At 33.8% G+C, this 24,988-nt stretch overlaps 4 protein-coding genes across 5 annotated transcripts; 2 read left to right on the top strand and 2 right to left on the bottom strand.

Annotated features, from left to right (window-relative positions):
• The first annotated feature begins 349 nt into the window (after positions 1-349).
• LOC145061037 (uncharacterized) lies at positions 350-3,492 on the top strand. The gene is made up of 2 exons (XM_079008401.1): positions 350-1,869; positions 1,978-3,492. The coding sequence occupies exons 1-2, from the start codon at positions 367-369 to the stop codon at positions 2,044-2,046; spliced, it is 1,572 nt and encodes a 523-aa protein (XP_078864527.1). The 5' UTR covers positions 350-366; the 3' UTR covers positions 2,047-3,492.
• A 613-nt stretch (positions 3,493-4,105) lies between these two features.
• Positions 4,106-5,854, bottom strand: LOC145061038 (ATP synthase subunit delta', mitochondrial-like). Its single transcript, XM_079008402.1, has 2 exons — positions 5,393-5,854; positions 4,106-4,696 (listed from the first exon to the last, which is right to left on the bottom strand). The coding sequence occupies exons 1-2, from the start codon at positions 5,675-5,677 to the stop codon at positions 4,352-4,354; spliced, it is 630 nt and encodes a 209-aa protein (XP_078864528.1). The 5' UTR covers positions 5,678-5,854; the 3' UTR covers positions 4,106-4,351.
• Positions 5,855-13,978: 8,124 nt separating this feature from the next.
• Positions 13,979-18,695, top strand: LOC145061003 (uncharacterized). 2 transcript variants are annotated; one of them, XM_079008361.1, is made up of 6 exons: positions 13,979-14,349; positions 15,322-16,095; positions 17,769-17,945; positions 18,031-18,176; positions 18,250-18,360; positions 18,465-18,695. In XM_079008361.1, exons 1-6 carry the CDS (start codon positions 14,005-14,007, stop codon positions 18,550-18,552), a joined length of 1,641 nt encoding a protein of 546 aa, XP_078864487.1. In that variant the 5' UTR covers positions 13,979-14,004; the 3' UTR covers positions 18,553-18,695. The 2 variants fall into 2 exon arrangements, with proteins under 2 accessions (XP_078864487.1, XP_078864488.1); XM_079008362.1 differs by lacking the exon at positions 13,979-14,349 and adding an exon at positions 14,386-14,992.
• A 56-nt stretch (positions 18,696-18,751) lies between these two features.
• On the bottom strand, positions 18,752-20,301 carry LOC145061004 (ferredoxin-like protein). The gene is made up of 2 exons (XM_079008363.1): positions 20,062-20,301; positions 18,752-19,413 (listed from the first exon to the last, which is right to left on the bottom strand). The coding sequence occupies exons 1-2, from the start codon at positions 20,144-20,146 to the stop codon at positions 18,827-18,829; spliced, it is 672 nt and encodes a 223-aa protein (XP_078864489.1). The 5' UTR covers positions 20,147-20,301; the 3' UTR covers positions 18,752-18,826.
• Positions 20,302-24,988: the final 4,687 nt, after the last annotated feature.

Raw genomic sequence — 24,988 nt, 5'->3', positions numbered from 1 at the left:
GCAAGCAAACTAGCTTAAAAGGACTATCAATCTAAAAAAGTCGGGGTTTGGACTAAAACCCCCAAAAAATACATATCACAGGAACATTTTTGCAATTTTGTCTACTTAAAATATAATAAACAAGCTAATAAATTAGTTTCAAAATATAAACAGCCCTTATAAATTAGTTTATGCATAATTTACTTCAAAATGACATGATTTGTTTTAACCCATCAAGCCGTCATAAGTATTTACGTTTTTGTTATGATTTTCAAAGATTTCTCTAATTAACTAATTTTTCTTATGAATTTTATAAATTTATTCTTTTATTTTAGTAGACTGAATAGTATATTTTCCAAGTTGAAGAGAGTAAAGCAAAACTTTCGTATGTATCGTATAAATATACGAAAATTGGGTTTTCTGCGGTTCTTCATGGGGAAAAGAAACGAAGCTCTGTTGCAGATGTCGGAAGAAGTACAAAATCAACCTAAAATTGCCGACAAACGGACTAAACTTCAAGAAATCATGGAGAAGGAGGATGATGATAGAGTCAGTGAGTTGCCTGATTGTTTGCTTATTGAAATCCTCTCTCGATTACCCTCAACAAAATACGCCATTAGAACAGGTACGCTCTCCAAGCGATGGGAACATCTTTGGACTTGGGTACCTACTCTGATGTTTTGTCTTCCCCCACCTCAACGTCTCAAAAACCCTAATTCAAGGGACGAATTCGCATTATTGGTGGACAAAACCCTAACTCAATGTCGCCAATTGAAGCTCAAGAAATTCGAAGTGCATATCCTTAATGATATCCGTTTTGAATCACTGTTTAACAATTGGATTCGTTATGCTATAAGTTGTAACGTTGAAGAGCTTAACTTGAACATTTGGAGGATGAAAGATGAGCCTGAGTTTCTGTTAGATCAATTTGTATTCATGAATTCATGTTTTACTGATCTGAGACTAAGAGGATGCAAGTTGAATCCAACTGGGGCGATTAGTTGGGAAAATCTTAGGAGTTTGTGTATTTCCAGGGTGAATGTAGATGAAGAGTTGATTGTAAATATAGTATCAGGGAGTCCTCTATTGGAAACTTTGGTGTTGGAAATGTGCCGGTGGCCATATATTAGCTCATCTGAATTTGGTTCTGAAGCGGATGATATCATCGGAATCAGTGGTCCTACTAGTTTATCACTAACTCAATGTCGCCAATTGAAGCAGTTGAAAAAATTCAAAGTGTCTACCAATTATGGTATTCAATTTCAACCGCAGCTCAACAATTGTATTCTCTATGCTATAAGATGTAATGTTAAAGAGCTTCACTTGAGGTTTTGTAATAACATATATGATGATGAGTTTATGTTAGATCAGATTGTTTTCACCAGTTCATGTTTTACTGAGCTGAGTGTAGGTGGGTTCATGCTTAATCCAGTAGGGGCGATTAGTTGGAAAAGTCTTAGGAGTTTGTGTATATCCGAGTATCAGAGTTTAGATGAAGATCTGATTGAAAACATATTATCTGGGACTCCTGTACTGGAAACTTTGGAATTGAACCGTTGCTATGGTTATAGGCTGCTCAGTATTACTTCAAAGAGTGTTAAAAACTTGGTGATATTTGGATATGAGGTTCCTTATGGTGAATCTGAAGCCAATATTATTGAAATCAATGCTCCTAATATTTTATCACTAACAATGGGAGGTTTGAATTTTTTGTGTAAGCCTTTGTTGCTGAATGTGTCTTCTTTAGTCAAAGCTCACTTAGATTATTCTTGTACAAAGCCCGAGCATCTCCAGACACCACCTAATGAAGTGGAAGAAGAGGTGCTTAAAAGATGTATAATGAATCTTCGCCATGTCAAGGAGCTTCAACTTGGGCTTTTATGTTCTAAGGTAAAAAAAAAAATGCTCTTCCATTTTTTTTTTTTGGATCAACCAATGAATGCTCCTAATATTTTTTTTGTCACTTTTGTTGTTGTCTTGTTTTTCTTTGGTTGGTAGGTTCTTTTTTGTTTGGAGGCTAAAGGTTTCGTTTCTCCATCAAATGTGAAAGCTTACCAGATTCTATGACCATAGCCATAACTATTTCCATCTCCTTTTCTGATCTATTTTATAAAGTAGAGTAGACTTTTTTTAATTAGGTTGTGGATCATTTCTTATCAATTGCTGTTTCATGCTATGGTGAATTATTATTATTATTAGCTGTTACTCCAAAGCATCTATAGTACTAGTTTAGTAATATATCTCTCTCTTCTTCTATGAATTATGGCATTTTTCTTGTGCAAAATTTCTTGGTATGCTTTTGTTTCGAGTGACCAACATATAAGTGGTGTCAGGTGTGGTTTGGTTGTTATATACATCATACTGTTGAGTTTTGGAGTATGATTTTGTCTTAAGGTTTACCTATGCCAGTTACCAATTTATTGGCTCATTGTATTACATTATATATTTAAAGTTAAAAAGTAGGATGCTTCTGTCAATTGGTTTCTACTTATGTTCCAAAGTAGGATATTAAACATGAAATTTACCCACGTATTTTGCTGCTTCAAACTAGGATGTTAAATCTGTTAGTTCTGATTAAGATCTTAAATCCAGAATCAAGTCAACAATGTATTTTTTTTTGTTTCGAATCTGTTTGGTTATAATCTAATTTTTAATGCAGTCAGGTCATATCCCATTTGTACTTTTGGCAACATGTAAATCTTTCTTCTTCTTTTTTGCTTTGAAATATGGTAAATCTTTTGAAATTTGTAATGATGGATAAACTTAATCTTTGCCATTTAAAGTGCAATGTGATTATATTTTTTGACCTTTGTAATGGTTAAATTCTAACTATGTAATGTATATGGACTATTGCTTGCACATAAATGATAAACATCTCATGTAGAAGGCTTTTAGACAAATTATCATGAGGTCACTTTCAGGTGAAAAGGATTGGATTAAACACAGCAACTTAAATTTTACATTAATTATCCTCTTCAAACTTATTGAGCCAATAAATACATATTTCAAGAATTCCAAACATGTAAAACTTATGCTTTTATTTGATGATCTAGATATTGCATGTTTCTGCTATGAACTAGGGTAGAAATTACTCTTAACAAACAAAATCACACAGAAAACAGAATCCAAATTTCATAAGGAAATCAAAGGGATTACATATGCTAGTTTTTGAGAGCTAGCTCTCTCCCAAAAGACACCAATCGCCAAAAAGATACCAAAACTTCATGCATCCCCCACTATCTATAAGTCAGACGTAACAGAATTCCCAAATTGCCCCTCCAATAACAGGGTGCTCTTACTTGCTGGTAATGACCTTCTTGCCCCTTCTAGAATATGTAAAAAGGTGAGTGGTGGTGTAGCAGTTTCTTCCTGGAGCATGGAAATGAATGGGAGGAAATGGTCTTTATTTGGGATGGTGATGGGGTAATTAGATTTCTATATCGCGTTTATTGTTGATGGATTTGAATATATACTTCATTTTCCAATACTACTATGAAATCTTTGTTTCTTTCATTTTCTGTTTTAAAAAATAGTGTTGGGAGATGTATTCAATTTTGGGATAAATGCATGCATACCACATAGCAACATAGTTTAGGCCAATTTCTTATTGTTTGTTTGTATGTAATACTAATTGGTGCATACACTATTATAGACAGTGGATCTCTAAAAGGATACGTCTTTCTTAATGTATGATTCATAAAATTTGCTAAATTATTTTCAAGACCAGATTACACCTTCATCTTCATCTTGTCTTAAAACAATTTTAAGGCCTATCTACACCTTCTTGTTGCTTTCAAAGTTGTAAGATGTTGCTTTTCTTTTTTATTTAGACTGTGCCAATGTTAGACATACTAGCTAAAAAACTAGTTTTTGTCGGATAAATAAACTAACTAATAGAATAGCGATTGGTATAATAGTTGATAAACTAGATGAAAAATATAAAATGACCAAAAGATATTTATTTTTAGCATGAAAATAACCACTATATTGCAATAAACTCAAAATATAAACAAGCTTATAAATCACCATCAATCATAACATTTTCAAAGTTTTCTTCAATTAACTATTTTTTCTTTATTTTTTAGCCCACATATGTATTTTTTATGTTTCTAAAAGCCCATAAAGATTATATCACAACGTCTTTTATATTATTTGATATTTCTTTGAACCAAACGCACTTGCAAGCAACTAATATCATTTCTCAACATTCCCGTTTCAACTTACTACAACAAAAGAGGTATAAATATGATATCAAATGAAATTCATCCCCCCACAAAAATCTTCCAAATAGCCATTAACAATGGCATATTATTATTTAATCCAAAAGGATCACAAAACAAAGTAGACCCATTAGGCAATCACTCACCTTACTCTAACCAGTAAGAGCAAAGTTAAGAGCACTATGAACATCCACCCCAATTTGGGCTTCAGCTTTCTCCAAGTCAGTTGTGGCTGAACTCAGTTTCTGAGTGAACTCGTTTAGCCCTTTTTGTACCTGGGCTGGGTCAACTCGGTCAAGGGGAACAGCTTCAACAGCCAATATGTCTGCATAAGAGTTTGGGTGAATGAAAGCAAAGCCACTGCTGATGAAATATTTCTTGATTTCATTTCCTTCATGGACTGAGAGAAGACCGGGTTTTAGCTCTGCAATTGTTGGCACGTGTCCTGGTAAAATACCCATTTGCCCTGTGGTTGCTGGAACTATCACCATATCAACCTGTAACATTTCAAGGTTAAAATTGTAAAATAACTTTTAATGGATACTATTAAATATTTACACTATATACAACAATTAAATCTTGAACTAAACCAAGACATTTAACCACAATTGAACTTGCACAGCCTCATGAATAGTGAAGACACTTGACCATTACTGAGTTTGAAAACCAATTTCAAGGTGAACGTCTACAGATTGACTGGTTGAAACACAAATTGAGATTGAAACCAAATTGAGCACAAAAACAGCTACCAAGACTAATAATATATCTAGCGACTAATTAGTAACTTCATGGTGAGATGATAACATACAGAAACCCAAATCAAACAAGCTTCATTAGTGTATCAACCCATTTGAAACTTGAAATAGAGACAGAGTGCATACATCCAGATGAAAGTCACTTGAGCACCATAAGACAGCATTGTTATACAGCTTATAAATAACAGCAAGTGAAGAACCCCAAATGAATTTGGTTGATTACAATGCCAAATACTCAGACGGATTGTAAATTTGTATGGATTAATTAGAATAACCTAACCACGTTATTGAAACATAACTTCAGCCTCTTTGATTATAAATAACTAAGCAATTACATTATCAGAAAACACAAACCCTAAATAATCTAATGAAATCGATTAAGTTTATCATGCACAACGAAAACGAGTTTGCATAATTCATAAAATCAATAAAACTAACCTCCTTCTTAGAAAGTTCAGAAGCGTAAGGGAGGACGAAATTGACAGTGAGTTTAGTGGGCAAAGTGGAAGGGGTAGGAGGACGAGGATGCATATACTGGCTAGGAGTCTTTGGTGGATCTATGTTGGGAACAACCTTCTTCCAAGCCTCTACAAACGCTTCGTCTCCCGATGTGGTATCGGCCACAACCTCTGTGGCGAACGGACGGCGAGTGGTGGCGGAAGCGGCGGCGGAGTAAGTGGTGGTAGGACGAGTAAGGAGGCGAGAAGCTACTTGACGAAACATGATTTCGGGATCGCTCGGTCAGGAAGGTCGGAGATCTGGTGAAGAAGGAATCAATCGGAGTGTATCTGCGTCGTTGATTTCTTCTCCTGCCTTGGGTTTGTGTTTGTCTGTGAAATAGGGAAAATGAAGAAAGAGATTGAGAGCAGTAGCACTTGGCTATTCTTGAGAGGTCAAGGGCAAGAGGCCAATGGATTCTTTATTTTTCTTTTCTTCCTTTTTTTTTCATTTTTTTTTATTTAAAGAGGATGTGTGAGTTACAAAAAAAAATTGTAATGTTCTTAACATAGAAAGATAATCGTAATATACTTGCACCAAACATGTTTGATGATCAAAGATGAATAATAATTTCCTCAAAGTAAAAATAATATCATCTCCTTAATCTTGAAATTAGGTCAAGCAAACATACCAAATTGGAACTTAACATTCTATTATAGGTCATTTAGAGGTGCACAAATGCAAGATCCGATCCGATCCGATCCGGATTCGAATTCGATCCGGTTTTAATTACGTCATGAAAAATCAGATCCGGTCAAAATCCGATCCAGTTTTAACCAAAATCCGAATTCGATTCTAATCCGATTTCAAGCCGGTTTAAACCGATTTTTAGTGGGTTTTAGCGGATTTTGGGGCGGATTTGGATCCGGTTTTTAGTAAATCTGGTTTATGATCCAGTATCAAATTCGATTTTTTCCTTATGATTAGGATCCGGTTTGAATCCGGTGGATCGGATCCAATCCGATCCGGTTTGGTCAAATTCCAAAACCGGTTTTCGGATCGGATCGGTTTCAAATCGATGATCCGGTTTTGGTGTGCATCTCTAAGGTCAGTAGGTCATAAAAGAAAAGGAAGCAAAGTAAGTAGATTGATGATTTTGGGATATAATCATCCTAAAGGGAAGATAATTGTAACGCTTGCAGATTCGGGCTAGTAAATTTAGAGATAATAAGCGTAAAAAATGACTTTTTGATAGAATATTATTTAGGATATAGAATCTTAACCTAAGTTATAGTATATGCCACAAAGATTCCATACATATAAAAAACACTAAAATCCGACTTATAACGAATAAGTTAATAACCCGTTGAAGTTTCGCGATTAAACCGGCACGGCTCCGCGTATCATAAAAAGTAAATTTTTGACAAAATACTTTTTAGCCTTAGCAAACGAAACAAAAGTCGTAGTAGATGTTAAATCGAGAGCGTGCATATAGAAAATGCCCAATTCTGACTTCATTTGAAGAACTTATGATTTTTCTAAGATTCAACGTAGCAGTGTACAACTCAGAAATTGAATTTTAGATTGACCAATTACTAGCTGACACAATCTAAACGAGAATTGAAGATCTCGTTAATAAGAGCTCAACAATATAAAGACAGTCGAACACGGACGTCGGATAACAAAGTTATGAATTTTTAACAGACTTTAACTGTATACGATTGTTAAAATATAATTTTAAAAATAAAGTCAAAATTAGTCGACAGAGTCTAAACGGATGTTATAGATCTCGTGTTATTTACATGTAGATCTAAAGAACGTAAAAAACAGAGCTCGTATGCGAAAGTTATGGATTTCACAAGATAATTAGTTTTCGGATTAACAAGAGGACAACACGTGTCGCGATCTGGCACACACCTTCCTCCCCAAGGCTTGTGATATGATGTTGACACATGTCCCCCAGTATGCCCTATGAATTTGATCATACCCTGCATACTAGATGTGACATCCCCAACTTCACGACAAAAAAAAAACCATTTGTTTATACTTTATTTAAAAATCAGAGTATCATTTTGAAGAATAATGTTGCGGAATTTGTTCCTAAAAATATGATAAAGATATTATCAAAGCATTTCTGAAGAAATGTCTTTTAATTATATTAAAAACTTTGGGATGTCATTGTTAATATAATGCATAAGCATAAACAGAAATAGTGCAGACCTTACAACCATCTATTATTCTAATGGCCTATAATTCGTAGATCTCTCATCAGATCATCACTCCTGTGCTCTCTTTCCACTACCTGAAATACAAAAAACTAAGTGGGTTAGGCTTAGGAGAGTGGTGATCACATAGGGTTTTCAACCCATAATAATTAAGTTCATTAGTTTCATCAAATCATTCAACCCGATTACTCATTCTCGTTATCCTCATTTTCTGTCCCTAAAGAATCTAAAGTAAGCGACCTAGCCTAAGGATTTTCATCGGGATCGTCAATATTGCTTAGGGGATACCTCAGCAATATATGTCAGTAAGGCAACCATGAGGGGGATGGAGTACACCTGGTGAACACGTAGTTCATTCAAAAACACCTACAGGTTGCGAGCCTACCAACGTTCCACTGGACTGTCTAGAATAGTTTGTGGTCGTCATCTATACTCTACAAGATGACTGCATCAGCTTAAACATCGAGGTCTCTCATCATTTATTTCATCATCTATATTATCTACCCATCTTTACCCATCATAAATATAGGTATAAAATACATATACAGTTTAAATCAAGTAAAACATATATAAATTGTTCATCCAATATATATATCAAGAACACAGATAATATGCAGACATAGCACGTAATTTATATTAAATATTTCATATCTATGTGTAAGATGAAATTAACTATGCACACACTTGCTAAAGTGATGACTCGAAATTCGGGCAGCACTTCGCTTCTAATAATTGTCATTCCTTCCACGAAACCTAATATTATCATCAATAAATTTTAGTCTAATATTTATTATGACTAATTATTAGTCTAGATTTATCATTAACTCAAATTCTACTTTCATGATCTATTAAGTAAGTAATAATCAGGTAGGATCATATCGGAAGTAGGGTTCGTTTGGTATACGAAATATACTTTTTGGAAAGCCCACTTTAAAACACTCACTAAATCACAGACTAGACATCATCCCTGTAAGTAGATCAATCAGTATAACGACTTTGAATCAATGACAAATTTTGTTTATAGGTTCATAATAACGATAATGAACTTAAACATAAGTTATACTTAAAGTAGGGTAACAATAACTCACTTACAAGGGGGTTTAGCGAGGAGTCGGTCTCTGCGCGGGCAGAACTTATGAGACGGAATCTCTTTTTCTCGGAGCCTTTTGGTGCTCCGGGACTCACCTCTAACACTTAGGAAGTGCTAAGGAAAGGAGAAGAGGGTTTGGGGGTATCTGGGAGAGAAGTTGAGAAAATGTGTGAAAAAAATGAGGAAAAACGACTCTATTTATAGATTGCTAGCACCGAGTACGTTGAGCGTACTCAAGAATTAGTGAATTACGCTGAGCGTAATGGGTTTTTAAGGGTTATGCTGAGCGTACTCAAAATTACGCTGGGCTTAATGTGTCACGTGTTGCGATCTCATACAAAGGCGTAAGGAAGAAGGTTCGGCCCAGATTGCGCCACATGTCACTCGTTGGTTACTCCAAAAAACTAATTATCTTTTAAAGTCTGTAACTTTCGCATATAAGCTCCGTTTTTAACATTTTTTTATATCCACCCGTACGCAATGACGGAATCTACAACTTTATTTTAGATTCTGTCGGCTAATTTTGACTTTATTTTTAAATTTATATTTTAACAGTGTTAGATAATTAAAGTCTATTAAAAATTCATAACTTTGTTATCTGACGTCCGTTTTCGACCGTCTTTATATCTTTGAGCTCTTATTAACGAGATATTCAATTCTTGTTTAGGTTGTGTCGGCTAAAAATCGATCGATCTTAAATTCGATTTTCGGGCTGCATACGGTTATGCAAAATCTTAGAAAACTCAGAACTTCCTCTAACGAAGTCAGATCTGGACGTTCTCTATATGAGCTCTCTTAGTTTAACGTCTACTACGAATTTCGTTTAAATATCTAAGGTGTTGTTTGTTATTTTAAAAAAACCTCTTTTTGCTGCGTGACGCAGCACACACGCAACACTTTCCCTCTCGCAACAGTTTGTTTTTTGGAAGACTTCAAACTACAAAAACTCTGCACGTGTACTGCGTGGCGCAACACTTGACTTGTCTCTTCAAATCTCTTTAGCTTTCATTTTTTTTAACCTCTTTAGCTTTCATTTTTTTTCCAAGTGTTTTTTTAGAATTTTGGTATAACTTTTTTTTTTCTTTTTAACTTTTATTTTTATAAAAGAAAACTTTGATATTTTAAACTTTTATTTACGGATTTGATACAATTTCTTTTTATAGTTTCCACAAAAAAATTTACCTTGATATTTTACAAAAAAAAGAAAAAAAAAAAAAAAAAAACCCTTTGAGTTTTAATTTTTTTCACCATTTCTGTTAATAATATTTTCAGTTTTAGTTGCATATTTTTTAACGTATGTAATTTTTTACGAATTTTGTAGACATTGTCTGCAATTCTTAATTTTTTTTATTATTTTCTTTTTTTTATGTTTTTTCCAATTAGTTTTTCTAGAATAAAACTGTTAGCTTGTTTTATATTTTTTTAAGTTTTTTTTTTTTTTTTTGAAAAAGTTTTATATTTTTGTTTTTTTACATATTCTTTTTAGTATTCTTTCAATGTTTTAAGACTATAATTATTAAAAATTCGGTGTTGAGAACTATATTCAGTTTATAAAATTAGTTTACTTAAATTTCAGTTTACAGCAGCAGTCTGCAGATGTTAAAAAACAAACATGCTTCTTATTATAGACTGTCGTTTGTTCCACCTCTTATGCTACAGAGGATTACAGAGGTGGTCCGCAGACTTCATGAATTTTCTCTTCGAAAAAACAAACAGCACCTAAGGCTAAAAAGTGTTTTATCAAGAATTCACTTTTTACGATACGCGGCGTTGTGCTGGTTTAATCGCGAAACTTCGACGAGTCATAACTTATTTGTTATAAGTCAGATTTCAGCGTTCTTTATATCTCTGGAATCCTTGTTACGACTACTTCATATTTCTTCAAAGATATTGGGTCAAATATTCATTTTATTTTTTACGCATATTTTATTCTTAATTTTTTATATCGCTATAAGCAAGTATAATGCACATAAAATCACATAAATTACATAATACTCAAATAATTCTTCTTCATTACATCAAAATAAGTTATAATTGTTGACCTAACTATTACATAATAATATTAATGCTTAGTCAGAAACGCAGACGTTACATTAGACCACTTCCAGTCTATAAATAGAACTTGATTTTAACTATTTTCTTCACACCTTTCAATTAAAACTCTTCCAAAACCCTCCCAAGGTCCCAAGACCTTTCTCTAGCACTTCTTAGGTGCTAGTAGCGAAGCTCTGGAGTGCCAGAAAGCCCCGAGAAATAGAGCTTTCAGTTTAGAAGTTCTACCCGCTCAGAGTCCGGTTTTTCGCTAAACCACTTGTAAGTTGAGTTATGCTTATCGTGCTTTAAGTATAACTTATGTTTAAGTTCATTATCGTTATTATGAACCTATAAACAAGATTTATCAGTGATTCCAAGTTATTATACTGATTGATCTACTTACGAGGATGATGCCTAGGCTAGATTTAGTGAGGTGTTTAAAGTGAGATTTCAAAACAATATACTTTGTATAACAAACTGACCTACCTCCGATATGATCCTACCTGGTTGTCGTTTATCAGCTATAGATCAATAGACTTTGAATTAATGATGAATCTAAGCAAATAATTAGTCACAATAAAAATTAGATTAAGACTTAATGATAATAATACTAGGTTACGTCGAAGAAAAAGACAGTTGCTAGGAGTGAAGCGCTGTCCGAGTTTCGAGTCATCGCTTTAACAAGTGAGTGCATAGTCTCTTTTATGAACATGATTTTAATTATTAATTATAGTATTGTATATTTTTTAAAGAGTTATGTGTGAGATATTTTCTATTGTCTGGAATACGTGTTAAGAACATATCGGATAATATATGATGATTTAGGACTTACAAAATATACCTAAATTAATTAAGATAAATATTGGGTAGTATCTCCTTAAGAGTACGTATGAGATATACATGGAGGGTAGAACTCTAACATTTGTCTTTGATCCCTGAGCATGGATTAGACATATTTATTCGTTCTTAGTCTAAGAGTATGAATTAGGCATAGTCATTTGTCAATAATCCGAAAGCATGGATTAGACATAGTCATTTCCTTAGTCCAAGAGTATGGAGCAGGCATAGTAATTTGTCATTGATCTGAGAGCATGGATTAGACATAGTCATTTATACCTAATCCGGGAGTATGGATTAGGTAAAACCGTTCATTTTAGATTCGAAAGTATGGATCGTGTCGTTGTGAGGATCGATGAGGTAGGGTAAATTGCTTATATGAGGTGAAATTGTATCTTACGAGTTATAAAATATATACATGTTATAACATTGTGGAATTTAAATCCCTATGTACTCACCGGGTTTCCAACCTGACCCACTCAGTTTATTGTATCACAGGCAGCGATATAAAAAGATACATTCTACCGAGAGATTCAATGAGTATTAGACCACTAGTTTAATTACGGTAAGGCGTGTAATATTTCGTTATGCTTATGTTTCTGTATTGACGACGACATCCCAATGTTTTAATATAAATAAAATACATATCTTCGGAAATGCTTTGATAATAACATTATCATGTTTTTGGAAACAAATTTCGCAATATTATGCTTCAAAGAGGATACTCTGATTTTAAATAATCTTACATACATATAAAGCTTGCATTTTCCCTTGATTGTCATGCATTTGAAACCCCCCACAATAATTTGCTAAAACCTCATGCATTTGAAACCCCAAACCTTTTCACCTTCTTAATAATTAATCACACATAATCAATGGTAATTCATATGAGATAATAATTTGCTAAAACCTCATGCATTTGTATGGTACTAAAACATGTTTGAGTTTTTGGGTTTTAGACTTTAGTAAATGGGTAATCCGTTTGATACGTTGGATTTGAAGCTATCTTATTCGAATTACCCAAAACAAGAGATAAATTAATAATATATGCTCATGCATGTTTTGTACAAGCCCCGATCAAAATACAATATATCATGATCATACAATTAAGTGTCTTTTATTCCATTTTTTGCTTTATAACAAAAGTTTGTTTACGTGGCGAAGAAAGAAAACTTGAAGATGAATATTTAGGTTGGATGTTTATATAAGGTTTGTTTTAATTATATAATATAGATATAAATACACAAATGTGTGTCCAATACAACCCATCACAAATTTAATGTTATAAACTACAATATAACTCAAAGTGGTTTTCAAAATATAATGTTTATACTATAATATAATATATTAGAAGAACACCATATACGATATAGTAGACGAATCTCACATGTTGTGCAGAAATTTAGTTGCATAGATAATATATTATAATTATATTTCATTTAAAATATGTTAGGGTCATTTGGTTATTACATTGTTGTATTAGGCACTATAGTTTCATATATTTTGAATGACTCTTACAAAAATGATGTCTGTAATTTGACTATAACGTAATATCTTATGATGTTTATTGAATGATATTATCTTCGATTGAGCACTTTTTAATTGGAATCAACTTTATTATAGTTAAAAATTTTGGCTCCGTTTTTTCTTTTCATTAGTTCTAGAATATAATCTTTTATATTAACTTAAAATATGTCACTATCTTAAAATAGACTGAGAATGAGATTTTTTATATTTACTTAAAATACGACACCATTTTCTATTCAATAGTAAAACTAACAAAAGTCGTTAAATATGTATTTTTATGAGGTTCAACATAAATAGATGACCACATATGAGAATCCATATCTAATCAATCATCAACTAATTACATTAGATAGTAATGTGTATATAAAAATTACATTTAAAATTTTAAACTAATAGTAAAAAGTTTTCATTATTTATTATGATAAAAAATTTGTAAATCAAAAAATATACATGCTATTTAATCGCATACAAGTTTTATGTATGGCTTATTCACAATACATTAAACCATATTAAACTACATAATTATCCCACTGCGTTCGCCTAGTGATAAATAAATCGGTCTTTTTTTGTCATAAAATTTGGGATGTCACAGTTCAACAAAATGGTTTTATCTCCACCTCCTTGCGAGATCCATTGTGAAACTCCAGCAGAAAGGTGATCAGATAACCTCATACGCAAATGATATCCTTCTAGTTCCAACATTAAATCAAATAATCTTTCAATACTAATGACAAGTTTAAAATCTATCTTTCATAAACAAAACACAATCAATTACCAGCTACTAGCTACAAGCTCTCTAATTTTGCCGAATAAGCCCGAACTTTACCCTCATGCATGTGTATCCAAAAAGTGAAAAAGCAAATTTGCTCCAAATTTTATTTTTTTGGTTTTGGACTGTAATGTTACATTTCACAACCACATGGGTGGAAGTGAAAGGCACCAAAATATTCTTGTTACCACCATCATACGAAACTCATCTCTTGTCTTCATTTTCCACCAGACGACTTTTTGTCCTCGTCGTAATCTCTTTTTCACTTGCTCCATTATCATCACCATCTTCGTCCCCAGACTCCAATTCAAATCTCTGTTTTCAATTTACACCTGGAATGGGTTCCGGCAGCAGTCGATTAGGGTCGGATCGCTCTTCAAACCCCTCGAGATTGAATCGAACAAAGCGGAAGCTCTCTTCTATTCTACTATGTGGTCACACACGCAACTCCAATTCTCCTTCGTCTGCCTTAGAGGTATGTTATTTATATAACAACCAGACTTTTTATACTTTTTTTCTGTAATTGATCATCGTCGTCGTCATGGTCACTGTTACTCATCCAGAACCCTAATAATTCTGTGGTATATGGTTTATCAAATCCTTGGATGGTCGTTTATAATTTGATGTTGTGTGTTCAATTGATGTTCGTTGTGATCGTCTTTGAGCCTCGTTTTGGGGTTTATATTATTTTGATTGCGATAATTTTCTCGATAATCAATTGTCTCCATCACTGGTTCTAAGCGGTGCTTTCGGCCAATTATGATTCTCAGCAACAAGAGATTTGGTAAAAGTGATAATGATTATGTGAGTGCTGAGGTCAAACTAATCAGAAGCATGCAAGCAGTGAACTAGTATTAAAAGATATAGGACCTGAATTATAATGATCAGACTAGCAACAATGAAAATAATTATTCTTAGTTTTAGTTTTAATCTCTTCTTGTCTTGTGTTGTGTGATTGTTCTGTTAGATTGCCACCCGAGTCAAAATAAGGTTGCCAGCATCATTTCACATGCTGATATATCTTCTGTCTTCATATTCTGCTACCACATCTTTAATTTGAGGTGTCAGTTAAACGCCAAATGTGTCATTTCATTATCACCCACTTCAGCAGCATAAGGGTATGCTTCTAACTTCTTTTTGCCAAAAGCAGTTGTGGTAAGATCCCTTGGGCCCCGTTTGTTACACAGGACAAAACATGTATTGGACTGGGACTGAAAGTCTGAAACTAATGTTTAATTGGACAAAATTTGCAATTCTTTGAATGCCCTTTTCATCCTCTCATTATGGAAAATAGCCCAATACAGTCCAGTCATGTCCCATGTAACAAACACACCCTTGATGGAATACTTTGACTAATCTTTTGTATACATTAATGGAATAGTTTGACTAATCTTCTGTCTGAATGTTTGATTACTTTTGACATTGTATTCCATTCCACCACTTGCAGTTGGAATCACCAACAAGCTCTATAGAAAACCTTCCTCCTGCTAGCATCGAATCTATAACCTCTGCAGGTGTCCCCTCTTCATTCTTTGATTCCGAACCCGTGTGCACAAGTTCCAAAACTTCGGAATCAGAACCCGAAAGTTGCAGTAGCAGTGCAAAGAACATTGCTATAAGTCCCATAAGTAGTAGCGAGGATAAAGCAAGTACATCTTATGCTGGTCAACCAAGTCAAGAACCAGTCTCAGGAAATCACGGGTCGGAATCGGAATCAACTTTACCTATCGACGAAGGTGCACCCATGAATGTCAATCCAATCACCGTCTCCACCGAAGAAAATCTTGATTCTGATTCCGGCCGGAATCAGAACGATATAGTTAGGAATTCCGATTCCAATACTCGGGCGCTGTTGGTTCTGTCAGATTCTTTTCTGAGTCTTCGGATATTTGGGAGTGGAATTACGGATTCCGGTTCCGGAGTTTTGCCGTCTGATGTGGAACCGGATGTGATAAGCGGTCGTATACTTCTTATGGACACTGGAAATGTTCTTTCCAGTGGTGTTTCTGAAATTAGTAGCCGTGAAGGAAGAAGGAACAGTGGAAGGCTTTTTGGTGACACGTCAGCGAGACGTGGTTCTAGAAGGGACAGTGGTTTTCCAGCAATATTTTTCACAGCTGGACTTGATGATGATCGATGGCTTCTTGATATTAGTGGTCGTGAAAATGGTTATTTAACAAGTCATGGTAGAAATGAAGAGCGCAGGCGTTTTAGATCTCAGGTAAATGCACTTCTTTACTTTTCTTTTTTTATACAAGAAATAGCAACGTGCCTTCATTTATTTGTGTATTATATCATATGATTATAATCTTTTTGTAGCATTGTGCTTTTGATATTTTTTTCTTATTGAGGCATTGTACTACGAAAATTCTACCCTGTAATAGCATTATACTTAGATTTTTTTTTAAAATCTTGTTAGGACATTTTGCTTTAAAATATTTTTCCAATTATAGCAGGGAAAATCGTTTTGTATCTTAACGACATTGTTGTAGTTGGGTAGAACTTTCAAAGTACATTGCCGTAATAGAAAAAAAATATGAGAATAGGATGCTATAATTAACACATCAATGGAAGTACATTGCTATTTCTTGCATTTACCCTTTTATGTTATCGTAAAATAAATGCAACATTTACCTTTTGGGTAAGGAGTCCAAATTCGCTTATTTATCTATTAGTGCACAAGATTCATCTATTACTTTTCATTGTTGAAGGACAATTGAAATATTTAACTTACTTTTCAAGACTAACATATTAGCCAAGTTGAATGTTGCAATAAATAACAACATACTTTCATTTATTTGCATATCATTGCATTCAATAACGTTGTAATATCTTTTCTTCTTCTTCTTCTTCTTATGATTATAAATCTACCAAGTTATGGCATTGTATTTCAAAAAAAGTTCTTATTAGAATATTATATTTTGAAAAATCTATTCAATTGTAGTAGTGATATAATATATTAAAATTATATTATAATGACATTGCTATAATTGGGAATGTTTTGTAATGGCTGTAAAAGGAAAAATTGAAGTAGGATGCTATATTAAACAATTCAGCAGAAGTACAATGCTATCTCTTGCATTTACCTTTTTAGGTTATCCTAGATTAATGCAACACTTAGGGTGCGTTTGGTTGTGGAAAATTTTCCAAGAAAAATGGAAATTTTGAAAACGCGTTTGGTTCGTTCACTTTTCCAAAGTTTTCTAAGAAAATGAAAATTTTCAGTTTTCCAAATTGTATGTAAGTTAGAAAAGCGAATTCTACAGTTTTCCAAAGTTTTTCAAATTTCTAAGGCGGAAAATGAAAACTCCACCGCTTCCAACCAAACGCGTTTTCTAAAATTTTCATTGCAAACTAAAAATGAAAACTCAACTCTCTTTTCTGAAAATATTTTCTTAGAAAATGAAAACAGTTTTCCACAACCAAATGGCACCTTACTTTTTAGGTTAGGTTTTACTTTCAATTTACTTATTTATCTATTAGTGCACAAGATTCGTCCATTTTAGATTGCTTTGCTTGTCCAATACTTCATAATTCATGTAGTTTGCTCTTGAAGAACGAAATCTCCTCAAAAAAAAAAATTCATTACTCCAAAAGTAGAATAGTCAATTTAGAGTAAAATGTCAAAATTTGGTAACTAGTCAAAATCATGAAAACCCAAACACCACTTCTCACCTCTCTCTCTCTCTCTCTCTCTCTCTCTCCCCACCTTTTTCCAACAACCACAAAAGGAAATCAACACAAATTTGTAATTAAACATTTGAAAATACACATCGATTTCTGATTTCCATAACAAAAGGCAAGTTTCTCTCTCATTTAAACCCAAATATTCATCCAACACCACAAATCATAAAATAGCAAACTTATGATTATATGTGTATATATATTTTGTAGATGTCAGAAAGAGGGTTAGGTGGTGTTGATGAGAGAGAAAACCGAACCAGATTTTGTGCATCTGGGCTACACCGTGATGGGACATGCTCATGTGGCGGTTCATCTTTCTTGGGTGAAGAAACCGGTTCATTTGGAAGTATATCACGCGTTGTTTTGCTTGCTCAAGCTTTATCTGAGGTATTTAAACATTTTATTTATTTACTATTAATAATTATATTTTGAAATTTGAGTTGCCAATATTTTTGTTTTCTTTTTTTATTAGGTATTGGATGAAATCCACCGACAGCCTCTATCACTTTCAATGCCAATGCTCTCTCTACCTGCACCTGAGTCTGTTGTAGATTCGTTTCTCCTTAAAAGTCACAAAAAGATTGATGCATCGGAAACCGGCCCAAATTATGTTCAACAGTAAGTCCTTTACTTTGTTGTTTCTATTACTATTACTGTTACTGATACTGATAACGAAAACTATGTTGGACAGATGCTACATTTGCTTGGTTGATTATGAGGAAGGAGATGAAATAAGGGTTCTTCCGTGTCGTCATGAATATCATGCCCCGTGTGTCGATAAATGGCTTAAAGAAGTTAACGGGTATTTCTCTTTACCATGAATATATTGTGTGTTTTTTTTTTGTACTTAATACAGAAAAAACGCCATAAGTCAGAACCTGACTTAATTTATTATTATTTTTTCAGTGTGTGTCCGGTATGTAGGTGCAATGTTTGTGACACACCTGCAGCTGCTGCTGAGGGTCAGGTGTCAAACTCAGAACTCGCAGCTTGATCATGCAGCAAATTGTATTTATATATATAAAATATAAATGTCAACACACACAAAAACATAGTATGTAAATATTTATAGATAGATACCTCTTGTTGTAACCGAATGTCTTTACTTTATGATCTAGCTCCTTTATCAAACATTAACTTTCTGTTTTTAGTAGTTATAAGTTACCAGATTATTCGCAAAGTAATAAACAATATGAATCAAAAGAATTTTTCATTGATCATCAACAGACAAACATCACGAAGAGAAAATTCTCCAAGACTTGGCATTTTCAAAAGAACCCAGTACTACTTAATACAAAAATACAAAAAATCAACATCCAAACAAAACTACCATTTCTCCCTCCCGAGCTACAAGAACTCCCGCTCCCACTATAACACCCTTCCTTCTGTTCAATCCCTTTGCCAAGATCTTCAAGGACAAATGTCGAATTTCTCTCGTTGCTTCCAAACAAAGCACACCATAAGTAGGGGCCTTTATGTCTTTTTGCACGGATAATCCCGACTCCAACTTCCCTATGTGTTCTATTTCTTAAAATCGACAGTGTTCCATTATCGTGTACAAGAACATTCTGGAAGGCTTCCGGGGGGTCTAGATGTTTCTGGTGACACCCCACGATGAGTCCTGAGATCGTGCCAAATGTCGGAAGTTCGACCCCACAATTTGGTGCGAAAATTTCTGTGAAATCGTCTTCAGAAGGTTTACAGTTGACTGTGTTGACTTGACTGCAGTTGAATCGGCATTCCTTTATGTATTGCATGGCCATGCAGCCAAGACCTGGGCTGTTGTTTAGTTGGGGAAGTCTTTTTGATGTTCGGTTTTTGTTAATCAAGTCAACAAGATCGTTTGCTTGATTTCCTGTAATATCAAGAATTGTTATATAAATTGATTAATGTTGACTTATTATTGGAATATTTGGTTTTCAAGGAGTGTCGGATGGATTGATGGTTTGTTTGTTTACCTTAGCATCTTACTTTATTTCTCTTATAACTTATTACAGTATTTTACTTCTAATTTCTTTTATAACTTATTACAGTATTTTACTTCTAATTTCTTTTATTAGGATATATTAATTTCAAAAATCTACCAGATGATAGCATTTTACTATCCTTTAACCAATTACATCATTGCACATTTTTTTTTTTAAATTTGGATTAAATTACTATAATTGGATAGATTTTTTAAGGTACAATGTTTAATGTTGTAGTAGGAACAAATGAAAGTAAGAAGCTTTGATAAACAAATGAATGGAAGTACTTCCATATGCAACAACTTATTGCAAACTTCTCCAAATCTAATTTTCTAGATCTTAAACAGAAAAAGAAAACCATAAACCGATTTTTGGAAACAGATTATAAGCATTTCTTTTGACCGAACCACAACCAATAAATCTAGACCTAATTCCCAAAAAAAAACATATTTTTTTACAAATTTTTACTAGAAACAAACGTATACAAAACCCACAATAATAAAAGCAAATGTGAGAAGAAATCAAGAGAAATTTACCATGATTCTTGGAGGAAACAACGGCAACAAGTAGAAGAAACCCTAGAGCAATTATCCATTCAAAACAATAAATTCTCTTCACCATCTTCAAAATTTCCACCCAGTAATAAAAGCCCTACTCAGGCTAAATGGAACTCCATACAAGGAAGTAGAAAAGAGAGGCAGATGAGGTCAAGGACAAGGAGGCCTTTACACCGTTTATCCAATGAAAAATGGGGTTTAAAGAAAAAGAGCGACATGATTGAGGTTACTTGAGGGTTTTGGGGACAAAAAAGTGGAAGATGTGGGTCCAGATAGCCGTTGTACATGCGGGGGATTTTGACAATTTTGTCAAGTGGAGCTAATGATCTAATCTTATGTTACATGTTTAAATCGTAAATAAGTTATTAAATGTTTCAAGTAAGATACTTTATAAGATTAATCATTAAAATTATCAAAATGAGTAGGCTCACTCATAAAATAAATACGTTTAAATATGTTTTTATAAAAAAATATGAATTTTGTAAATTAAATTAAGTAATATATTTTTTTTTTGTCGAAGTTCTTATGGATGATCTTCACTGCAATTTTTTTTTTTTTTTTCTATCAACCGTTTTTTATGAAATTATATTATAATTATCTGTGAAAATAATTTTTTTAAACAGAAAACATGTTACAAAATAGATGATTAGTTTAATGATAACTGCTAAAAAAGTAACTTCTCAGTAGAACCACTTCTCATTTTACCTTTTAGTGGTGAACCTTCTATATATACAAAGAAAACACTGATTTAAATAGAAATATGGTTGATATGTTGGTAATGCATAATTTTATCTCTCGAACTAAAAATACAATTGATTTTTGTGTGTGTGTGCGTTTCCTTTTGGTAAAAAGAAACTATCCATATTTCATACATAGAATATGTAAACTAAAAGACAATTACAGTTTGCATTTATGACATAAATGGTCCAAAAAAAAGTTACTCACCATTCATGTGAACCTTAAACGTATCATTTATGATTTAGTGGCCTTATTTACTACTCACAAATCGCATCCATATTCTTCATCCAAGCTCTCTTTGTCATCTTTGCATCTAAAGTTTTCAAAAAAATTCATTCAAACTTGCAAAAAAGTGACTTCAAAACTTGAGATTATCCCCATTTACAACATCGTTGAAGACACTCGTGTTGTTTTGTGGAAAAATATTAAGTTTAAGGAATGGATATCATGGATATAAAACAAGTTCAGTTATTTACACGGCCTTATATCTCTATAAGCCACATAGTCCATGTAAAGTGTATGTTCCATATGGACCACACAAACTTTTCACACTTTAAAAGAATAAGAAGACCCATTCACAAAGTGCTTTGTACCTATCATGATTAGAACATGGTTTATCACTTGAGTGAGTGACATGATGTTCACCAAGTTACCACATCTTTATAGGTTACAACTTTGGTTGTCCGACCATGGGATGCCCTAACTATTTTGTAGATTTTCCTTAGAAACATTATGTTTTTGTGAAAATTTCTTTTATCTTTGTAGACTACAACAGGGAGGGATATTAGTGTTAGTGTATATATATGTATCATTATATCATATCATCAGATCATATAATATCATATCATATCATCATACTATATTATAAAAGAATCATTTTTCCTTTGATCACATCCATTTGAAACTTCCAACTCTTCATATTTTCACAAAATATACTTAATTTATTAATGGGTTGTAACACCCATAAAATTAAAGCCAATTTAAAACTTTATAAAACATTTAAAACCAACAGTTATTACAGATTTGTTTTCAAAATAGTCTATATCAGAGTTTTCCCAGAAACATAAACAAAACATGTTGAGTTGTACGATCATTCATTCGCCTTGCCACGATCCCCTGATGTATCTGAAACAATAAACTAAAACTGTAAGCCCGATAGCTTAGCGAGCTCCCCCAAAATACCGATATACTGCACATAACACATATACGAATAACAGCATATACTAGGTCCACAACTTTACAGACTGGATTACCCCTTCGGCCCACAGTGTGAGTCTGGATTGCCTTCCTGGCCCATAGCTCACATCTGGATTGCCATTGAGCCCACAGTACAAGTCTCCCTCAGCTCGTATCTGGAATGCTCCCGGGTTTGTCAGTTACCGCATGGAGTAGTATCACCTCAACCCATCTCACATAATATGTCAACATATCACACAACTAATACACATACAGATAATCACATGATACTACAGGTAGTCCTACAGATCTACCTAACTGGCATAACAACTAACATGCAACACTAACTCATACTCAACATACTACCAACTGCTAGGAAATCATATCCAATAGGCCAACATTGGTGCCTTAGACCCCTTAGTATAGTGAGGATAACTCACCTCACACTGTCGACTCGAAGATAAACTCAAACTCTCAGATCGCCGGCACAAACTCCACCACTTATATCCACCATAGAACCATTCTTGTAAATTTCCAATTTTCCCAAAATGTCCCCAGAAGTCAACTGGTCAACCCTTGGTCAAATTCAAAGTCATCGGTCAAGGTCAACAGTCCATGTCGACCTCAACTCGTCGAGTACCCTCACCTACTTGCCGAGTTCCTTGCATAACTCGTCAAATTGCCAAGTCACTTGAGTGACTCGTCGAGTTCCGAAGGTTTGCGACCGTAACTCCTTGGCTGACTCGTTGAGTTCCCCCTTGCAACTTGCCAAGTTCATACATGTCCAAAGGTTGGGAAAACCTTACCCGACTCGCCGAGTTCACCATGCAACTCGTCGAGTCCCTTCAGTCCTTCATCCATACAGATGCTTTTTAAGCCATGCTAAGATTCCAAATTGTAGATCCAGCTTCCCAAGGCATGTTTATCACATAAAGTTGCAAACTTTACGTGCATGCAAAGCTCTAAAGTCTCAAAATGACAAAACCAAGATTGAAAAGAAGTCTCACACTTGAGGGAAGGTCCATACTTGAATATTAAGCAATGATCGTGAGAAGTGTGTCTAATAAATATTAGGTAATACACCTGAATGGACACAAGCACTAGCTAATTTAAGGAAGATGCCTAAAATGCTTTTATATGCTAAATGATTTGTGATGCTTTATGCTATCGTTTGATCGGATCTATGGTCTGTTGCCGACTGGATCTGGAAATTATATGTGTTCAGATTTCTAAACGTTTAAATACGGTATTAGAACTGGCATGTAACTTTTTGGAGTAATAAGGAGGATTATGCGTCTAAACCTTATATATATATATATATACATATATATATATATATATATATATATATATATATATATATATTCTCGTCTTAATACACTAAACGCGTGCTTCCATGAACATAGCATCATGGTGAAGACTCGTAGATAATTGAGTAAATGGAGGAAATGTTGGCTTATGATAGTGAATGACACCTATCAGAAGATATCGTAAGAGTTGTATCTTGCCTTTAGAATATGTTTGATAAAATAAAGTACATTTAGAGGAGTATGGTACGTCTGAAGTACACCTTCGATTGGCGGGATGATGGAACGATTGGTGTAATTCTTGAAGTTGTCCCATCGTATGGTGTTTCCAACACCAACTGAGTTGAAACAAAATTGATGATTGAAGATATGCATAGAAGAAGTCCTAGTAGAGTCTAGGAAAATTTTATGATTGTTTGGACACATTCGTATGTGTTCAAATTGTTTTTGATAATAACTTGGAAAAACCACGAGACAATACTTGGGACGAGTATGAGTAGGTGTGAATGGTAGTAGAGGCCTATACTACCGGAAGCACAAGACTCACACTTGGATCAAGGAAAGTCACAAGGTTACCAAGAAGCTAGTAATTGATTCCGTTTTATTCAAGTATGTCGTTACCATCGTTTCGGTAATGGCTGAGAAGATGATTGCTATTTCGACCCTAGAGGTCATATCATATCAAGTCATACTAAGATGAGTGTGTTACATGGTTCAGAGAACCAAGATCGATGTAGCATCTGACTCAAGCCATACGATTGAAGTGAAAGATAATCGAAGAGATCAATAGGAGTACCACGATCATTGTTGAAATATGAAACTTGTAGCTAGAAGTGCTACATGTTAGAATGTGATTATATCACATTAGAACATGAAGGAAGGTATAGTCAGTTCTGGAATTTGACTCTAGGAGACCTGAGTCTAAGAGTTGCAACATATGATGACAGGTCATTAGAACGAGACCCGTCGATATATTGTAGAAATCTAAGAACTTATTCTTAAGCTGTTAAGCATAAGAAGGAGTCTCCAGTAAGGATCAAGATTGTGACTTGAAGGTCATAGTTTGGAGTATAACATAATTTAGAGAGTGGGTGCAAGATCGAAGTTATGGTTATTACCTAGATGATGAAATAACATATGGAATCATTATACAAGCTCTGTTTCGTTGATGATTCTGGGACGTAATCATCCTAAGGGGGAGATAATCGTAACACCCGCTGATTCGGGCTAGTCAATTTAGAGACAATGAGCGTCAAAAATGAGTTTTTGATGGAAAATTATTTATAAGGATTAATCTTAACCCAGTCAACTCTAACCCAATCAACAACTATCAAACCACCCAGAACTTAAATATGTTTATAATTATAAATATTATCATAAATGGATTACTTCTTGAATTATCAATATGATATATTTAATTTGTTTGATACAGTGTTAAATGCATAACTTAAATTAATATGGTTTCCACCCAAATCCTTACCTGAGTTGAGCTGAAGTCAGATAGCTTGAAGAAAAAATGGTGCTTTCTGTGTGGACGATACGACCTACCAACATGGGTTTGATGTACTGACTTTGTATGGTGAGTGTTACTATAACTTTTGAAACTTAAATTTTTTGAAATTTCACACAATATGCTAACTACATTCCATATTTTTTTTTGTTTGGGAAAGTTGATCATCCTACTT

The sequence above is a fragment of the Lactuca serriola genome, chromosome 7 (genome assembly GCF_051521515.1).
Source record: "Lactuca serriola cultivar US96UC23 chromosome 7, Lser_US96UC23_V15, whole genome shotgun sequence".
Taxonomy (NCBI): domain Eukaryota; kingdom Viridiplantae; phylum Streptophyta; class Magnoliopsida; order Asterales; family Asteraceae; genus Lactuca; species Lactuca serriola.
Note: the sequence above shows the minus strand (reverse complement) of the source record. Positions and strands in the feature narration are given on the sequence as shown.

Bases quoted from the DNA above. Each gene is read 5' to 3' on its own strand.
- LOC145061037 (XM_079008401.1), top strand. From the start codon at position 367: ATGTATCGTATAAATATACGAAAATTGGGTTTTCTGCGGTTCTTCATG. The intron at 1,870-1,977 runs GTAAAAAAAAAA...TTTGGTTGGTAG, and splicing joins TTGGGCTTTTATGTTCTAAG to GTTCTTTTTTGTTTGGAGGC.
- LOC145061038 (XM_079008402.1), bottom strand. From the start codon at position 5,677: ATGTTTCGTCAAGTAGCTTCTCGCCTCCTTACTCGTCCTACCACCACT. The intron at 4,697-5,392 runs GTTAGTTTTATT...GAAATGTTACAG, and splicing joins CTGAACTTTCTAAGAAGGAG to GTTGATATGGTGATAGTTCC.
- LOC145061004 (XM_079008363.1), bottom strand. From the start codon at position 20,146: ATGGTGAAGAGAATTTATTGTTTTGAATGGATAATTGCTCTAGGGTTT. The intron at 19,414-20,061 runs GTAAATTTCTCT...TTGATATTACAG, and splicing joins TGTTTCCTCCAAGAATCATG to GAAATCAAGCAAACGATCTT.
- LOC145061003 (XM_079008361.1), top strand. From the start codon at position 14,005: ATGTTACATTTCACAACCACATGGGTGGAAGTGAAAGGCACCAAAATA. The intron at 16,096-17,768 runs GTAAATGCACTT...TATATTTTGTAG, and splicing joins GCAGGCGTTTTAGATCTCAG to ATGTCAGAAAGAGGGTTAGG. The intron at 18,361-18,464 runs GTATTTCTCTTT...TTATTTTTTCAG, and splicing joins TGGCTTAAAGAAGTTAACGG to TGTGTGTCCGGTATGTAGGT.